This window comes from Arvicola amphibius, chromosome 4 (genome assembly GCF_903992535.2).
Source record: "Arvicola amphibius chromosome 4, mArvAmp1.2, whole genome shotgun sequence".
Taxonomy (NCBI): Eukaryota; Metazoa; Chordata; class Mammalia; order Rodentia; family Cricetidae; genus Arvicola; species Arvicola amphibius.
Window position 1 is genome coordinate 44,919,265 of NC_052050.1, and position 18,812 is coordinate 44,938,076.

Sequence of the window (18,812 nt, forward strand, 5' to 3'; positions counted from 1 at the left end):
AAAATAATCTGGAAACAAGAGAGGAAGGCTGAGGACTTTAGGGGCCAGCCACCCAGCTGCATAGCCAGGCATGGAGTAAGAAGGAAAGGAAAAGTATTCAGGAATAGAGAAAGGAAAAAGTCCCAAGGTGGGTGGTGGTGGCGCACACCTTTAGTCCCAGCACTCGGGAGGCAGAGGCAGGCGGATCTCTGTGAGTTTGAGGCCAGCCTGGTCTACAAGATCTAGTTCCAGGACAGGCTCCAAAGCTACAGAGAAACCCTGTTTCAAAAAACCAAAAAAGAAAACTCAAGATGGTGGCTCAGGGACCATGTGCTGAATTAGGAGAAAGCCTAATTATGTCTTCCCCGGTATCTATAAGCCCCTAGCTGATCTGTGATTCTCTCGGGTGCTGTCTGCTGCTGAGGCTCAGAAAGAAAAGAAATAGCTCAAGTTGAGAAAGTCCATGTTGGACCGGCTCTGGTGGCGCATGCCATTAATCCCAGAACTCAGGAGGTAGAAGCAGATGGATCTCTGAGTTTGAGGCTAGCCTGGTCTACAAATCGAATTCATGCTTAAAATAAAAACAAGAGAGGGGGTAAGTGGGGAGAGAGGGGAGGGAAAGCCCAGGCTGAGTGCAGAGTATTGCATTTGGGCGTGAGCTGCGTGTGCCTGTGCTATGAATGGAACTTTTCACAAGCCCCGTGACTGGCAGAAAGGTATGTGCCAGCTGATGCTGCCTAGCTAACTGTTGTAGACAGTTGGTAAGGGACAAGTGCCTTTAGTTTTAGATTTTATTAATTTTAAATTTATGCCTATATGTGTTTATTTGAATGTACATCTGTGCACCAAGTGTGTGTAGTACCCTGGAGGCCAGAAGAAGGCACCAGATCTCCTGGGACTGGCATTATATAGATAGACGAATCATACTTTCTTGCATTGCGTGAGTGCGCGCATGCGTGCCAATACACATACGCACACACACACACACACACACACCGATTCTTTTTTAGTTCACTCCTTTGCTTTGGTACCCATTGACATGGAAGGTGTGTTATCCCCCATCATTTCATGGTCAATAGACTGCTACTTTCTTGCCTCCTGCCCAAGTCTTCAAACCATTCCAGAAACATCTTTTAGTGCCCAAATGAAATTGCATCTGCTGCTTCAGATTCTTGTTGCAGAATATTTCTTTATGCTGTGTGAAGATGTGTCACTGTGACTGGTTTAATAAAGAGCTGAAATGGCCAATAGGTAGGCAGGGAGAGGTAGGTGGGACTTCCAGGGACAGAGAGGACTCTGGGAAGAAGAAAGGTGGAGTCGTGGGTGAGACAGAAAGAGGAAACAGGAGGTTCAAGATGGAAAAGGGGTGATGTCAAGTGGCAGAGCATAAATTAATATAAATGGTTTAATTTAAGTTATAAGAGCTAGTGGGACCATCCTAAGGTAATGGTTAAGCTTTTATAATTAATAAGAAGTCTCCATGTCACTATTATTATTAGTTTTTCGAGACAGGGTTTCTCTGTGAAACAGTCTTGACTGTCCTGGAACTCACTCTGTAGACCAGGCTGGCCTCCAACTCACAGAGATCCACCTGTCTCTGCCTCCCAAGTGCTGGGATTGAAGGCATGCATGTGCCACCACCACCTGGCTCCATATTCTTAATTAGACTCCATATTCTTAATTAGAAGTGATCTGTCAGAATCATTCTTGTTTTTTGCTGGGTGTCCCAACATTAGAGAGGCAGAAGCAGGCAGGTCTCTGAGTTCAAGATCAGCCTGGTTACATAGTGTGTGCATATGTGTGTGTGCATGTGTGTGTGTGTGTGTGTGTGTGTGTGCGCACACAGAGGACAGAAGAATGATTCTCTGGAGCTGGAGTCTGGAGTCAGAAATGGTTGTGAGACATCCACTGTGGGTGCTGGGAACTGCCCGCAGGTCCTCTAGAAGAGCAGCAAGTGCTCTTAACCACTGAACCCCAGCCCCCTCAGAATCATTCTTGGGGTTTTGTTTTTGAGACAGAATCTCACTGTGTGGCTCTAGCTGATTTGGAACTCTCTATGTAGACCATACTGGCCCTCAGCTCACAGAGATCTGCTTTCCTCCGGAGGGCTCGGATCAAAGGCATGGGCCACTATGCTTGGAACTCAGACTCATTAATGTTCCGTGGTCTTTGGTGTGAGAGAAGTAAATCTGAACTTCCGGATGCTTGTTTCTTTGTAGGCACCATTCTTGTACTCAGCCAATGGTCAGGTGTTAGAAAATGATGCTCATGCGACATTCTCTTTTTGACCTCAGCCTTAGCAGTGGATCCATGGTTTCCTCACTGTGAACAAAGGTTTCCTGGGCTGCTCAGTGACAGACCCTTAGATTCTAGCCTGTTTCTGGTGGGCAATCTAATATCCCTGGATCAGAATACCAGAATGACTTGAGAGGCTTTTTTCTTCATTTTTCATGTGTGAGTGTGTCCACGCTATGCGAATGTGGATGCCTGAGAAAGCTAGAAGAGGGCACTGGATGCGGTGGGACACCCTTTAATCCTGGTAGTCGGGAGGAAGGATCAGGAAGGGTTGAGTTAAAAGTCTGCCTAGTCTACTTATCAAGCCCCACGCTAGCCAAGGCTGCATAGCAAGACCTTGGTTCCAAATAGATAGATAGATAGATAGATAGATAGATAGATAGATAGATAGATAGATAGATAGATAGATAGATGATAGATAAATAGATGATAGACTCAGAATGATTAATTTTATGAGTCATTTGAGGAGGCCTTTGAGTCCCAGATCATTGGTTCAACTTGATCCTGAGTATTCCTGGATGAGATTAATATTTGTTTGTTTATTTATTTATTATGTATACAATATTCTGTCTACATGTATGCCTGCAGGCCAGAAGAGGGCACCAGATCTCATTACAGATGGTCGTGAGCCACCATGTAGTTGCTGGGAATTGAACTCAGGACCTTTGGAAGAGCAGGCAATGCTCTTAACCGCTGAGTCATCTCTCCAGCCCTGAGATTAATATTTGAATTGGTGGACTGAGGAATGTTGGGAGCTATTGGGAGTGTGGCCCCCCGGACCTTGAATTCCCTGTGTGCGGCTTGGTTTTCCAGTGTTTGCAGCTGCTCTGAGGAAAACAGCTTGTTTTCCCCTGCACTGAGCAGCCTGCAGCTGCTCTGAGCTCGAGCCCCTGATGGCGGGCTGGTGGGTCTGCAGCTGATCCCGAGAGCTGGGGCGTAGCCAGAGCCCAATATAAGCTGCCCCTGAGCACAATAAACTTGGCATTCTTGTATCAGGGATGACCTGTGTCTGCCTGTGTGTGCGTGTGACTTTAAATCTCCAGGCCAGTTCCCGGCTGCACAATCAGTCCTGTGGTGCAGGTGCTACAAGACCTTCGGTTTTTACAGAGGAACGCTCAAACCCTCCCAGATGTGGATGTATCTTATTCATCCCTGCTGAAGTCTGAATGGACAAAAAAGCAGAGAAAGGGAAGTCACTTGGCTTTTTTGAATCTGGGGCATCTGCCTTTGGACTTGAAGTCTGAGGAACTTATACCATTGTCTCTCTCGGGTCTCCATCTGGCTGACTGAGGGTCTCTAGAGACTGCTGAACTTCTATAACCAGGGAGTCAGCTCCTTACCGTACATCAGTACCCTCCCCCTCTCTAACCCAGACAAATAGAGATCAGTTCTTTCCAATAAACAAACTGTATTTCAAATGACGAATGTCTAGGGAGACTTGTTTGTATTGTTGCTCTGAGACCACCAGTGGAGTTAAACTTTGATTCAGAGGGTGGAATCCACATTCAGCTGGCTGGAATACATCATAGGATTTTCTGGCTGACTGAGATGAAGATAGAGAGATACAGAGAGGAAGACGGAGGGGCTTGGAAGATTTGAGGGCCCTTTTGACCTGGGAAGGTGGAGAGGAGGGCAGCTGATCTCTTTCTCCGTTGCTCAGTGGATCTATCAGGGTTATACCCTAATATCTGACTCCTGAGCTTTATTTATTAATAAAACAATAAAAGAAGTCATTATAGATGAATGTGTCATAATTTAATTATCCTTATTAAGCTTTTTCTAGTCTTCCCAATGAGCAATAAATATGCACATAACCATTGTGCACATGTGTGTTAGCACACCTGAAGACCAAGAACTGTGATATATAAATTACCTAAAAAATTCTGCCGGGTGGGGCGTAGTGGCACACACCTTTAGTCCCAGTACTCTGGAGGCAGAGGCAGGTGGATCTATATTAGTTCAAGGCCAGCCTGGTCTATAAAGCAAGTTTTGGGACAGCCAGGGCTGTCTTGAGAAAAAAATATTATTTTTGAAATAAGATTTTACTGGCCTTGAACTCAGAGTCCTCCTGTCTTTCTTTACTAAGTGCTGGGATTATAGGTATGTGCCACCATGCTGACTTATGGATCTTTAATTGTCTATTTTTTTTTTCTGAGATAGAGTTTCTCTGTGTAGCCCTGGCTGTCCTGGAACTTGCTCTAATTTAAACCAGGCTAGCCTCAGACTCACAGAGATCCATCTATCTCTGCCTCCTGAGTGCTGAGTTTAAAGATGTGTGCCATCACTGCCCCAGCAGGATCTTTAATTTTCAAAAATTATTTTTTGTGTATGGGTGTTTTGCCTGTGTGCACACGCAAGTCAGGAGACAACTTTGTGGCACCAATTCTCTCCTTCCAGTTTTACATAGGTTCCAGGGACCAGACTCAGGCGTCTAGGTTTGTGTGGTGTGCTGGCTAGTTTTATGTCAACTTGATACATGCTGAAGTCATTTGGGAAGAGGGACTCTCAGCTGAGATTGAAATCCTAACCAAGACACATGGCAAGCTCCTTTACCTGCTGAGCCATGGTGGCAGCCTTGATTTATGTATCTTATCTTTGTAGTACGAGGCAGTGAACTTGGGTTCTCTGGCAGGCTGCACAGCCACTCTGCCACTGAGCCAACCCTTAGCCTTGAAGATGAATGAATCCTAATGGTGGCAAACATATATTTGTTTTGTATGTATTCTGAATGATATCATATGCCTCCGACTGTAATTTTTCAAAAGAAACTAGTATTCATCCCTTACAAAATCAGGCATGTTGTGGCTCTTTAACACAAAATTTAAAACTTGTGGAATATAATTAGTCAAATCCTGGCTGCAACAGTTTCTTTAAGTGTGTCTCTTATTCTCTACACAGAAGACAGTGGCACTTCCCACAGGCCAGAGAACATCAGCTAATTCTTTACAGGAAGCCAAATGAGTTTTGTTGGGCTTCTAGTAACAAGCACCGCTGGAGTTGTGAGTGTGGAGTAATCTCCATTGCAAATCCCCTCCTTCCGCACCCTTTGAAAGGCAGCTGCACACTTTGGCTTCTCACCAATGCATGCTGCACCAACAATTCTCCAAATCATATTCGTATTTCATGTGCAGTATGTTCGAACTCTCACTTTCCCAGGTGCCAGATGCTGATTTGGATGCATTCCAGTGGAAACTGCTTTCCCGAAAAGTAATGAAAGGAGAACGCTCAACAAATCACCTCTTCACATCACCCTTGCACCTAGTTACCCATGCTAAGCACTCAATAATGACGTCACTATTTCCCCCACCTCCCAACCCCCCAGAGCCCCTCTCGCCTGTATCTGATCCTGATGCTCTCTTCCTCGGCTTGCATGAGGTGCAAGTGCTGATAGTCTTTTCACAGTTCATTTTTTGAGACAGGGATTCACTATGTAGCCCTGGTTGGCCTAGACCTTGTTACATATACCAGGCTGGCCTCGAACTCACAGAGATCGGCCTGCCTCTGCCTCCCGAGTGCTGGGATTAAGTGTGTGCCATCATGCTTGGCCTCCTTACATGTTTTTAGAAATTGTCTGATGATGTCTGAGCATAGATGTCTGACATCTTTTCAAAAACGTGAAACCATATACCCACTCAGGAATATTTCAAATATAACTCAGGTTGGAAGAGAAAACATTTTAATCCACAGGATTTATTTTGAAACAGAAACTCCCTCTGTCGCATAGGCTAGCCTGGAATTTAGGATCCTCTTGCTTTCGACCTCCAAAGGGCAGAATTACAGGAATGCACCATCACATCCATCCATTTAAGGCTTTAAAAGCAGGATTATAGGGGTGCTAGAGAGACGGCTTGGTGGTTAAGAGAAATCATGTTTGGATCCCTACATTTACATGGGGTGGCTCACAATGCCCTATACTACCAGATATATGCACACACACATATGAATAAGGCAATATTTATTTAGTGTTTTGAGGCAGGTACCCCTGTGTAGCCCTAGTTATTGTAGATCAGGTTGACTTCAAACTCACAAAGATCTGCCTCCTGGGTGTTTGGATTAAAGACATGAGCCACCATTTCTGGCACCAGTATGTAGAGATTGCCAGGTCACTCTGCCTTTGTCTTAATGACTGTCACTGGTTTGTGTGAAGACATTTTATGGACCTGACCACTTACACAAGTCTTCCTTCTACCTTAACACTTTGGGAACCTTGGGGGCATTTATGCCAGAGCTCAAGGTTGTGTTCTGACGTTTAAATGTTCTCACGTCATGCCCTTTGTGTGTGTGTGTGTGTGTGTGTGTGTGTGTGTGTGTGTAGTGTAGTAGAGGGAACCTGTGTAATTAAAGTATTCTGTGTTCAGCTAGTTAATCTTTGGCCCCTTGTGTGTGCTGTGCTGCCGGGAGTTTTGCTCTTTCACTCCTCCATTAGATGGCGGCAGATGCGAAAGAAATAACTTCCAAAGCCTTGGAGGGTGGCCGGTGGTTGGGTTTTCCTTTTAAAATGTTCTTGGTAGCTGAGCTGATACACACCAATGGTTCTCTTTTGTGTGTGTGTGTGTGTGTGTGTGTATGTGTGATGGTATACATTTCGTCCTGTGTGCGGTGCCTAGGGGTAATGGGAGGTCAGGAGACTTGTCATAGGCCATTTGTTGGATCAAGGTTCTTCCCAAGCATTGGAAAGCATCTTTCAACATGGGGGGGAAATTCTTAGAATTTTCTCAACTACCAGCAGACCTGAGATAAGCTAGGGAGCCGAGTCAGGAGAGCAGCCAACGCTGATTTGGAGACGCCGCGCCATCTGTTGCATACATTTACGGAAATGGAAGAGAGCCATTTCCCATCAGGGAATGGTTCCAGCGACCTGTGGACTGAAATCCCACACTGGGACTTGTAATCAGCCCACAAGTATTTATGAATTCTCTCTCTTGTGCCTGGCACAAGAAACAGAGGTGGCGCCCACCAGTCTACTTATAGTAGTAGCAAGCACAAAGCACACATATGACTGCTGATACAGTGCTATTGGACGGTGAAGACGTTAAATACTACACGTTTTATACGAGGTCACTGGGGTTTGATATGGCTTAAGGGTAAGTTTAGGGAAGGGAGTAGGAGAGGCCAGAAGAGAGCAAGAACCTGTGCAGAACTCTAGTGTGGAGAGGGTTTACAAGTGGAAGGCAAGAGGAATTAGGGGTCGGGGTGCGGCAGCCTCGGAAAGCGCCAGTTCGGGGGACCTTTCTCCTGCTTTAGGTCCGGGGATTCTGGTCCTGGTGTAGAACCCGGGTCGGGTTTCTTACTTTGGCCACGTACCGGAGGCCCCAGCCAAGGCGCCAGCTGTTGGACCTGCCTGCGCAGCGCGGGCCAGCCACGGAGTGGGCGTGGCTATGGAGGGGAGTGGTTGGGCGGCCCGGTGGGCGGGGCTCCCCTCCCAGCCTCCGCGGCCGCCTCTCTGCCTCCGCCCGCCGCGCGGACCAGCGAGCCGGGTAGCAGCCGAGAGCCTGCCTGCCCGCCCGCCCGCCCGCGTGCCGGGGCTGCGGTGGGCCAGGATGTCGGTCTTCCTGGAGGAGCTTCTGGGCGACAAGCTGGTGACGGGCGGCGGCGAGGAGGTGGACGTGCACTCGCTGGGAGCCCGCGGCATCGCGCTGCTGGGGCTCTACTTCGGGTGCAGCCTGAGCGCCCCCTGCGCTCAGCTCAGCGCCAGCCTGGCCGCCTTCTACGGCCGCCTGCGAGGGGACACGGCCGCTGGGCCGGGGGCCGGGGCGGGGGCGGGCGCGGCCGCTGAGCCAGAGCCCCCGCACCGCCTGGAGATCGTCTTCGTGTCCTCGGACCAGGACCAGCGGCAGTGGCAGGACTTCGTGCGGGACATGCCATGGCTGGCGCTGCCCTACAAGGAGAAGCACCGGAAGGTGAGTAGCGCGGGCCCGGCGGCGCCCCCGGCCTGCAGGCGCGTACCACGCTCCGGGAGCCAGCTGCTCGCCGTCCCCACCCGCTGTCCTCAGGCCTGCCTTCTCTGTCTTGGCTGACTCCCCTCTCTTGCCCCATCCAGCATCCAGGACCCCGCCGCGTTAGGGCGCTCGCGGCAACTCCTAGGTGCCAGTGCCTGACTGCGCCCAAGCTAGGAAGTTTGACACCCCTCAGGTCCACGCGTTGGGAATCGCGTAGAGGCGGTGGTGCTCTGCCCTCCCCACTCCCCGACAACCACCACCCTCCTCCAGCTACTTGACTCCCCGTAGATACCTGTAGTGTGTGCGTGTGGGAGGGCTCTAACCCCCTTCCCATAATGCCCACACCAGGAAGTTTCCTTTTTTTCCCTGAGAGATCTTGCCTTCCTAGGGCCCCCTCCCCTATGGCCAGGGACCCGGAGGGGTCTGCTGACCGCGTACTCAGGGAGAGAGGGGAGCTCAATCCTTTCCCTCTTTCTTTCCCCCCCCCCCCCGCCCCGCCCCCTGGGCTGAGTTAGTGGCCACCGGGGAGCTTTTCATTGTCTGGCTGTCCAGCGATCTTCCCAGGCCCAGAACAGCCCCGTCCTTGTAGATGCCGTAGTTTCGTGGTGGGCCGTTTGCTGTCTTGGTAGACTTCGAATTAGATGCAGAACTGATCCCATCCGTACAGATGAATGACAAGACAGCAAATGGCTCACCGGTTTGCTGATGAAATTAGTTTGGGTTTCAGAGTGTATCTGTTGGGTGAAGGGGTCTGTTTAATAAAATAAATTCAAGACGTTTTGTAATGAGTGGTAGCTGGAAAAGTTTCGGCGTGCCCTTGCTTAATTCGCGTGGCTAATGCAATGTATGAATCCGGCCCTTTCGTTTTCTGAGGGGTGTCTCAGTTTATGGGGCGCACAGGAGAAAGGCTATTCTGGGGGAATTTAAGTTCCTCCAGGGAGGGTGGTAACACATGCCACGTGTTCCTTTTATGTGTACAGAATCATGTTGAGACGAATGATATAGATTTAGTGAGAGCAAATGGCTTATAATTTGACCTCAAAATGTCCTGAGTAAATCATTCATCTCAAAACAGTGTAAGGCACAGATGTGAGATTTAAAGTTTGAAATATAGTTTAAGAAATACAGTTGACAAATTTAACATTGAGGAAAACATCAGCCCACTAACCACACAGAAGCAAGACTTTGCATCTTAACTATTTTTTCAAGTTATTACACCCCTATTTGATTTATATGCCTGCTAGGCTATGAATATGCATGAATAGTACTTTTTGCTTAAAAATATGGAAATCCTTTTTTTTTTCTTTTTGGTGGTTGTTTTGATAATCCTTTAGGGAGAAATAACGTTTATTGAAAAAAATTTCAGCGTCATGGCGTGTTTCTGTTGTAGACTAAAATCTGTTTAAAACAATGTCTTTATTGGGCAATACAAATGATTTCTAGCTTTTGAAAATATACAATGTATGGCAGAATGTTCCAGACTTACGGCCTATTGTAGTTTTTCCAGAAGGGGAAATAAAACTGCTGGGCAAAAATACTATGGAGCAAACAGATGTTTTGGAAATGCCTAATGTTTCCCCTCCCCCAAAGTAGGGATATATTTGATAAGACAGAGGCTTACTCTATGCTGGCTTACCCCTTTGCATGGAAAAAAGTGTTCCGTAGCCTTTGCCTGGTCTGCCTGGTCCCACTCAGATGAACATCTGGATGACACGGGTCTGCAGGCTCTTATTTGAAAATGCAGTTCAGAATGCTGGATGTGCCTAAATCATAAAGCCAACATCTTAAACATTTAGTTTGATTTTTATTTATTTATGTATTTATTCACTTATTTATTTTTCTGTGGTGCTAGGCGTGAAATCCTTGCACATGCTAAGTAAGCATTCCTTCTACTGCTGGGCTTCACGGACCCTGCTTCCCAAATTCAGTTTTGTGCCGTTTTCCCAACTCACACCCTTCAGTTCATTTCTTTAGGGACCAGTCCTAAAGCCCTCCCATGGTGGAGAGTAGGCGACTCAGTGTCTGGCCCCAGAAATGTCTGTGTTGTGGTGATATAGCAGGTAACACAGATTCCCCATGGGTTTCTTGTAGAAAACATCCTTGGAGATTGGAAGGGCTGTGTCCTCACTGTGGAAGGGACCATGTCCTGCCTTGGAGATTGGAAGGGCTGTGTCCTCACTGTGGAAGGGACCGTTTCCCACCTTGAAAGCAGAGAGGTTTAAATAAAACACAATTGCTTTTCTGTGGCTGAGTCTTTGTCTTCTGCTGCTTGAAATCGGAGTGCACAAAAATCAGTGAGTTTGCAATTCCAATTTCACCCTAAGGAAAGTAGAAAATGAGGATGCCCCATCTCTGGACACTTGTGCGTGGACACTTAATTTTTGTTGAAGGACCCGGCCAGGCCGTTTCCCCAACTATAAGAATAGCTTTAAAGAAGAGCGCTTTGTTTAATACTGAAGGGAAACCCAAGTTCCAGATTACATTTTTTTAAGTTCTCATTAACATTTGGTCCTTAAAACCATTTGTGTGTTTCTTCCCGTTGGGATAACAAAGGATATGGTTCTAATTAGTTATTGGCTGGCATTTCTCTACAGAAAATTGAAAAATTATGGTGGGGAATGAAAATGCTGTATGTATTTCTTTTTCTTCTTTTATTAATTTCTCCTTTATGTAGTAAGAAAGTCTGGGGCTGGCCATGTATGTTCAGCCTACATTTTGCCTCGCTCCTCACCTCCAGTGGAGGGGTGAGAACACATGATGTCAGGAAACTGGTATCTTTTCTTCCTCCCTCCTTTTTTTTTACGGAAAGTCGTCTTTCCTGTTCCTGTTTGTTTTAGTGGTAGGACTAAAGCAATGGAAGCTTTTCTTTTTCCTCCCAGAGCACACACATTATTATATAGCTGTATGGAAATTGTAATTAGATGATAACCAAACTTTGAATGCGCTTATGGGAGCGGCTGTGTCAGGAAGCCTGTAATCCTCACGTTAAGGCGGTTGGGCTTGTTTTACTAAGTAGGCTAGTGGACGTTTTTTCAGATTTCTGAAGAACCAGAACGTGATGAACAGTTGGAAATTGGTGATGATTTAGACTTTTAAGTTAATTGTTGAAACTGGAGATCTGGCTCCAGGATCAACTTAGTCATGTCAGGAGTGAACACCAAGTTTTGGTTTTAAAGCCACAGGCCCTGGCTTTGCCTGTGCTGGGTGTCTAGTGCAGGGCCTTTGGTCATGGGTGCTCTGACATCAGGGGAGCAAAACCACTGATGTTTGGACTGGACAGATGTATTGGGCTTCGCTTTGGGCTGTAAATTTTCTGAATGACAGAAACGTGTAGAGGAAGTTGGAATGGGGAAAAGGAAGTCAGGATGGTAAAGCAGTAGAGTTGGGGTGACTCTGGCCCAGCCTCCAACTTAACTTGCTTTAAAGAGAGTCAGTGGAGTCGCTCTGCAGCCGTCCAGGGCAGGCTGCTTGCTCTGGCTGTTCTGAACGGTTCTATTGGTGTAGTATAAATCAGAGCCATGGCCTGGACTTCTGCTGAATTCTGTGGGTACTTTGGACGTGACAAGATCTCGTGCCAACCCAGTCTCTAAGCGCCATGTCCTCTGGTCTTCCTGCTATGCCCAGGTGAGACAACACTGACACACACTCTGACTTTGCCTCTCACCCCCTGTCAGGACAGTGAAAAATGCCCCCAAAGATACAGCTCTGCATGTTAGACGCTTTTGCCTTGTTCCTAAAGAGCCTCAACCAGCCAGGACAGGCTCTCATTGGGGACTGTGTTTCCATCTGAATCGTTCTAATAACAGACAACAGTCCAATTAAAGCAATCAGAGTCAAATTCTTGGAGAGGCTTTTCCCCTCTTTTATTATTCATAATGTGTGTTTTAATCTTCTCCGTGTAATGAAATAGTCTAGTGGCTAAGAATCAAAGTTCTTTTGCCTTTCTGTCTGGGTCCAGGGCCGAATCTGCTGTTTATTAGCTGTGTGTCCCTGTGCAGGACCCCGCACCTCTGTGCCATCGGTTCCTTATTGGTAAAATGGCGACAATAGCACCTGCCTTATAGGATTGTTGTAGAGGCTGTGTGGCAATATGCCCATGCCTGACATAATAGTACATGCTCAATAAATGCTGCTATCAGTTATTAATAAATTACTACAACATTGTATAATCCATTATACAGCTTGACTCTGGCCTGTGTCACGTCACAGAATTGCAAGCCTGTTGTGAAGTCTTTCTTTTTCCTCCCTTTCTTCCTTTTTTTGAGACAGGGTTTCTCTGTGTAGCCCAGGCTGTCCTGGCACTTGCTCTGTAGACAAGGGAGGTCTTAAACTCAGATCCACCTGCCTCCTGAGTGCTGGGATTAAAGGCAAGGGCTACCACGGCCCAGCTTTTCTTTTCTTGCTTCCCGGGGTCCCACTGCAGCCCAAGCGGTTCTTGGACTCACTGAGTAGTTGACTGTGACTCTGAACTTCGCACCCTCCTGCCTTGGCCTCCCTAGTGTTGGGATCACAGGCTTGTGCTACCCACCAGGCTTATGTGATGCCAGGGATGGAGGCCGAGGCTTAGTGCATTCGAGGCAAGCGCTCTGTGTTATAACTGCTCTAACATCTCCTATGATGTACCTTTAAACCCTTCAAGCCTCTCACTTTGGGGAGAGTGGTTTGAGACAAGGTTTCTCTGTAGCTCTGGCTGTTCTGGAACTCGCACCATAGAGCAGGCTGACCTCTAACTCAGAGATCCACCTGCCTTTGCCTCCCGAGTGTTGGGATTAAAGGTGTGCGCCACCACCTCCAGGCCAAACCTATGCCTTATAACCGTAGAAGGGGATGTAGTGAAGGAATTGAAAGAATTGCCCTGTAAGTGGTAACAACCGAGGAGAAAGATTCGAAAGAATGAAAACTACAAAAGCAAATGAATGTCAGATAACACTTCTGGAAGGTACCTCCAGAAGGGATCTCACTCCCTATAGTTGCCAGCATCTGCAGTTGATCCCTGCAGCCTCAGCATGGTGAAGGCTGTCAGCTCAAAGATGACCAGGTTACCACTCTGGAAGAAAGAATGAATGTCTCTTTTGTTTTATGATTTACCAAAGCTGCTAGTTACCTCCTTTGGCTGGCTCTAGCCACCCAGTCTAGGCAGTGTGGGGATGCTCTTTCACGTGGGAAATGGACAGTGGGAACTCAACTCTCCGGGAGTCGCCTCCCTTCCCTGCTCTGGAATTCTGTAGGCTAGGTGTGCCCAGACTCCTCTCCATGGCTGGATCAGTCCCATCTTCCAGGTAATGACTGTGCACAGCTCTTTTTAATGGATTTGTCTTCCTGTTTGGGTTGGAGCGGGAACCAGAGCACAGAGCAAGGCAGTGAGGTTGAAGTTAGGACCACTGATTTCATTCGCCCTGGCTTCTCTCCAACCCTGTGTGTCATGCTTCCTTTCGGTAGGAGGCCCATTTTACTATTTGCACAAATTGGAAGGATGCTCTGTGTTGTTTGTAGCTGGGGCAGGGCTTGAGAAGGTCCCGTGGCAGGCTTTTTTTCTAAATAGGACTTGAGGATTCTGAAGTTCGAGCTGCCCCTGTTCTGAACTAGGTGTGGCTCCTGGCTGCACGGCTTCATCTGGGGGAGAGTGTAGACTTGGCCTAGGCTGTGATTTTCTTTCTTCACAGTCTGAATTCCCAGTGGTACCCTGTGTTATCCACCAGGGGCTGGGTTTGTGCACTTCATTAATTTGCCATTATGCTTATTCCAAGGCACTTGGGAAAGAGCTCTGAATCTGGAATCCCATGAACCCTCAAGTTCTTACGTATTCTTGCTGCATATCTTGCCATGATTCTCAAAGTTATGGAGAAGTTTTGAATACCCAGAGCCACCTTTCTTTATCTTCTACAGCTAATACCCTGAAGGCATGGGCTCTAGCTAATTTGAACTCTTTAGTAACTGGTAGCTCTGACCCCCGCTCCCATATCTCCATTCCTGCAGTCAACAGGTTCTGAGTTCCCATTTCCTGGGGTAGGTAATGAACCATTATCTACCAGCTGCCTTCTCTAGGAGACCCTGCTTCTAATCTTCACCCCTCAAATCATTTTCCAGATCAGAACATTTTACATAGTCTCTGCAAGCATCCTTTTTACATAAATACATTTTCAGTCATTCATACACTGGTCCGAGCTCTCACAATACATACCAGCTGCGGTCCTGTTTCAGTGGATGAGACCACGGATCACCAACTTGTATGCCGATGTTTTGATGACGTGCTGTAAGCATTTCTAATTGTCTGCTCACCATTTCTGTACTTTACCTTCTTGTGGTCCACTGTGCAAATGCCATTTGAACAAGCAAGTACCAGGCCTCTGCCACTGTCTCGAGCAGGACCTCTCTAGGCTGTTCCAGAACGGAATGACAGGTTCAGAACTACAGTTCCTGGCCTGACCTGTGTAGCTTATCTAACATTCAGGAGGCTCTGGGCTCAACCCCCCAGAACCTCTACAGTCCCTGAAAAAAGAAACAGCTTCACAACACCCCAAGTCCAAAGTCTGGCTGCTCGTCTCTCACTCCGTGGTGCCACAGGACTCCTTCACTTGCATTTCTAGGCTATGCCATGGTTTTCTCCGACCAACCTGGGCTTAGAGCTTCCTGAGGTCCATCTTTTAGAAGCTTTCCTATCCGTATCAATTTGTTTTAATGAATTAGTATCTTGTGGTGTGCTCTGTAGCATGCGGAAGACAACTTGTGCCAGTTGGCTCTGTCCTTCCATTGTGTGGGCGTTGGGGATTGAGCTTAGGTCATCAGGCTGGGTGGTAATCACTGTGACCCTCTGGGACATCCTGCCAGCCTTTATTGTGTCTTATAAGTGTTTCTCAGATCAGTGTATTTGGGGTTTCCATTTTTACTCAGTGATTTTTACAGGTTTCCCCTTCACTTCACTCAGACGTCCATTTAAGGTCCTACATGAAAGGCGGTCATCTTGAATGGACCCCAACCATTACAAGATGGACCGCGAGTCCTGGATTCTCTGATACTGCCTCATTACTGCCACACACCTCCAAAGACACGTAGTAATAGCACACATCCATGGGTGTGGTGTGATGTTCCCTGTCACTGTTCCCTCTAGGAAGCCTGTTCTCCTGGAACTCATTATGTAGACCAGGCTGGCTTCGAACTCAGAGATTCGCCATTGAGCCCATAGACCTTATGCATGGATTTTTGGAAGATTTCCTAGTGTTTTCCACCAGACTGTAAGCTCCATGAAGACAGGATCCAAATGAAGGAAGGGGAGGGTCATCTGTGCTAGGTGTTGGGAAACAGGATGATGTCATAGAAAGCAGGTCTCTGACTTTTCAGATTGATAACTCATGGTGGTTTCCAGATCGTGTGAATTGAAATTCGCCAGTTTGCCAGGTGTGGTGGCGCATACCTGTAATCCCAGCACTTGGGAGGCAGAGGCAGGTGGATCTCTGTGAGTTTGAGGCCAGTCTGGTCTACAGAGTGAGTTCCAGGACAGCTAACACAAAAACAAATGTGCATTTATTTCTGCTACTACATAACTTCATTCTTAGTATTTGATGTTAACAAGTGGGCCTTACCTGAACAAAGTAAATTGTGTACAGTTTGTAGTGGTTTTTTGTTTGTTGGTTTGTTTGTTTTTAGTATTTTGGGCTTTTGTTTCTTTCTCTCTCTTTTTTTTTTTTTTTTTTTTTTTTTTTTTTTTTTTTTAAGGAAAAGACTGTCTGTAAGCTCAGGATCCTCCTGCTTCTGCCTCCTGGATGTGGGAATTCTCATTTTATTTATTTATTTATTTACTTATTTATTTAAGTCTCTAGCATCCCTCTTTTTAAAAAGATTTATTTATTTATTATGTGTTCAGTGTTCTGTCTGCATGTGTGCCTTCAGGCCAGAAGAGCGTGGTAGATCTTATTTTAGATGGTTGTGAGCCACCATGTGGTTGTTGGGAATTGAACTCAGGACCTCTGGAAGTACAGCCAGTGCTCTTAACCTTTGAGCCATCTCTTCAGCCCCCCTTTTTTTTTTTGAAACAAGGTCATGTTGCCTAGCCTCAGCTGGTCTAGAACCTGATATTTAGACCAGGCTGGCCTTGCACTCATAAAGATCAGCTTGCCTCTGCTTCCTGCCTCCTGTGTCTGGGATTAAAGGCATTTGCCACTGCATGTAGTCTTTTTTCTAATTTTAATGTTTTTATATGTGTGTGTCTTAGTGTATATTTGTGTGCTATGTGGATGCAAGAGCCCCTAGAGGTCAGAAAAGGGCATTAGATTCCCTGGAACTGAAGTTACAAACAGTTGTGAGCTGCCCCGTGGTTGATGGGACCAGGTCTTCTCTGCAAGTAAGCACTCCCTTCACTGTTGAGCCATCTTTCCAACCCTTTTGTTTGTTTGAGTCTTAATGAACTTTAAAGTGTGTGTGTGTGTGTGTGTGTGTGTGTGTGTGTTACTAGAGATCAGATCGACGGCATTGCTCACTCTAAGCAAACACTATCACTGAGATTTCAAAAAGTCTTTGATGGGCAAATAGATGTCCCAGCTGGGAAAGTCAGTAGCTTCTTGTGCAATTGCTTTGCCCTGTAATTCTGCGTTCAAAAATAGGAAAAAGCGTGACTCTCCCTTTTTGAAACGTTGACTTAATGCATTAAAATAGTCTCATATGCAGACCTGTCATTTGATGCTTTTATATTTCATAAATGCGTTTCTCTAGCGCCTTCCTTCTCAGGAGCTCTCAAAATGCGTGTCTAGTCCTCTGCCAGCTCCTAGTAATCAGGGTGGTGGATACTTAGCTTTAAACATTTCCGAGTGAGTTAAGGATCGGAGAGTTAAAGTAAAGAGAGCCAGTGATGAGAACCGGGCTCACGGTGTTGGGCGAAAGTTTGCCTGATCTCTCTTTAGTTTGAGTCTTTTCTTTCTGTTCGTGAAAATCTTTCTTGTGAAACATTTGCCTCCATGCCTCGTGGCCCAGGAGGCGGGCTGGACTGATGAGCGTCCACTCTGAGTGTGCACGGAGTGTTGCACTCTGAGTGTGCACGGAGCACTCCTGGATGAGCCAGGCGCAGTTTAACTACTTAACTCATTTGCTAGCAGTTGGCAAGGCAGGAGAGCCCAGATGTCTCTTCCACTGCTGCCGTTTCTGTGGCGGTGATTTCTAAGCCCTCCTCCCTTCTTCCCCCCTCTCTTTTTAATGATTTGGCTTTTTTTAGTTCAGCCAGTGAAGTACCCCCAACTCCCCTTCATCCTATGCAAAGCCTGCGGGGCGGCTTTAGTGCTTTTGTGCAGTGACAAAATTGAACTTGAGGTGTCCTGTGGAGATCTAGGACTAAATCAGTCCTCCCCTTTATGAGGCTTTCAGCAACGGCTGCGCCAACTTCCAGCAGAACCTCAAACATGCACTCTCCGCTTTATGACAAGGAGAAGTATAGTAATTGTGTGTTGTCCTACACGGTTCTTTTGGAGGGAACCCGGCGATGGAGATATTTGTTCTGAGGCATCTGTGATTAAAAGCAAAATGTAAATATTCTGTTGCTCACTGGCCGTAACTCTCAGGCCAGAGAGATGGTGTAGTTTTTTTTCTTTGTATGAGCTACACATCAGAAAAATCATTTTTCAGGAACAGTTTAAACTTAACATTCAGCTTTCCCTTCTATTGATCTGTTACCTGCACCCCTTACTCCCCACACGACTATGTCTGTAAAGGTGCCAATTTCAGACAAATCCAAGCACTATTTCCACGTTAAGGGTGCCTTCATCTGAGATCGTTAATGAAGATTCACGAAGCAGGGTGTGATGAGGTCTGCTGGACTGTGGCAGGGGTCTTTTTTGCATTACTTAGAGAATTTTCTTTGGGTACATCCTACTCTATAGCTTTTGTTTGTCTTTTTGGGTCAGTATCCCTGGGATAAAAATCTGAATGGATCTAGTCTGCTTAAAATCCCGGATGTGTTGCCTTTTCCCCCTTTAGCTGTGATCAGGTCAAGAGAACTTTCATTTGATCGTGGTGGCTCTGAGCATAGCTGCTTCATCTGTTACTCATTTCTAGGGTTTGATGTAAAATCTAAAGATTGGGCTGAACAACACACAACAGGAAAAAAAAATCACAGCATGGCCCTGGGAGCTCTGGAGGGGGCGGGATGTGGGTATGAGTGCCTGTTACTTCCAAGGTCATTTATACCCATGGGTTTTCAGAAGTGCCCCGTCACTATAAGTGAGTATTTAAAGTATAATAGAAAGAATATAGACTTGGAATTCAGGTTCTCTAAGTTTGTGTCCTGGCTTCTTCTACTTTAGCTTTGTGACTTTGGGGCAGGTTACATGGTTTCTGTGTCTCATGTTTCCTGGTCAGTAAATGCAGTTAGCTGTAGCCATTGGGTACATTGGGTTGTTTCTGAGGGTTAAAGGAATTCATGTACGGGAGGTGTGAACAGTGGCTGGCATGGAGTGTGTGCCACTTAGGTGTTTATCCCAGGCGTTTCATGGTTCTTTCTATACTTTATGCTTATTCTGATTCTAGACAGGAGAAATTTGTCTTTCCTTAGGCACACCTCTTCCTTCCAAAGCATCCAGCGCTCTGTCATGGTACCTAGTTTCTCTCTAGTTCGGT

General features: G+C 46.6%; 1 protein-coding gene across 2 annotated transcripts in view; it reads left to right on the forward strand.

Annotated features, from left to right (window-relative positions):
• Nxn (nucleoredoxin) overlaps nucleotides 1–18,812 on the forward strand; it is a 157,018-nt gene that overhangs the window by 1,574 nt on the left and 136,632 nt on the right. The window contains exon 1 of one of the 2 annotated variants that reach the window (XM_038326752.1): nucleotides 7,814–8,174. The exons of the other annotated variant lie outside the window; for it this stretch is intronic. Within the exon in view, the coding sequence (XP_038182680.1) occupies nucleotides 7,815–8,174 (360 nt within the window). The 5' untranslated portion in view covers nucleotide 7,814. Of the gene's footprint in view, nucleotides 1–7,813; nucleotides 8,175–18,812 lie in introns of those variants that run through there. 2 annotated transcript variants of the gene reach the window in all.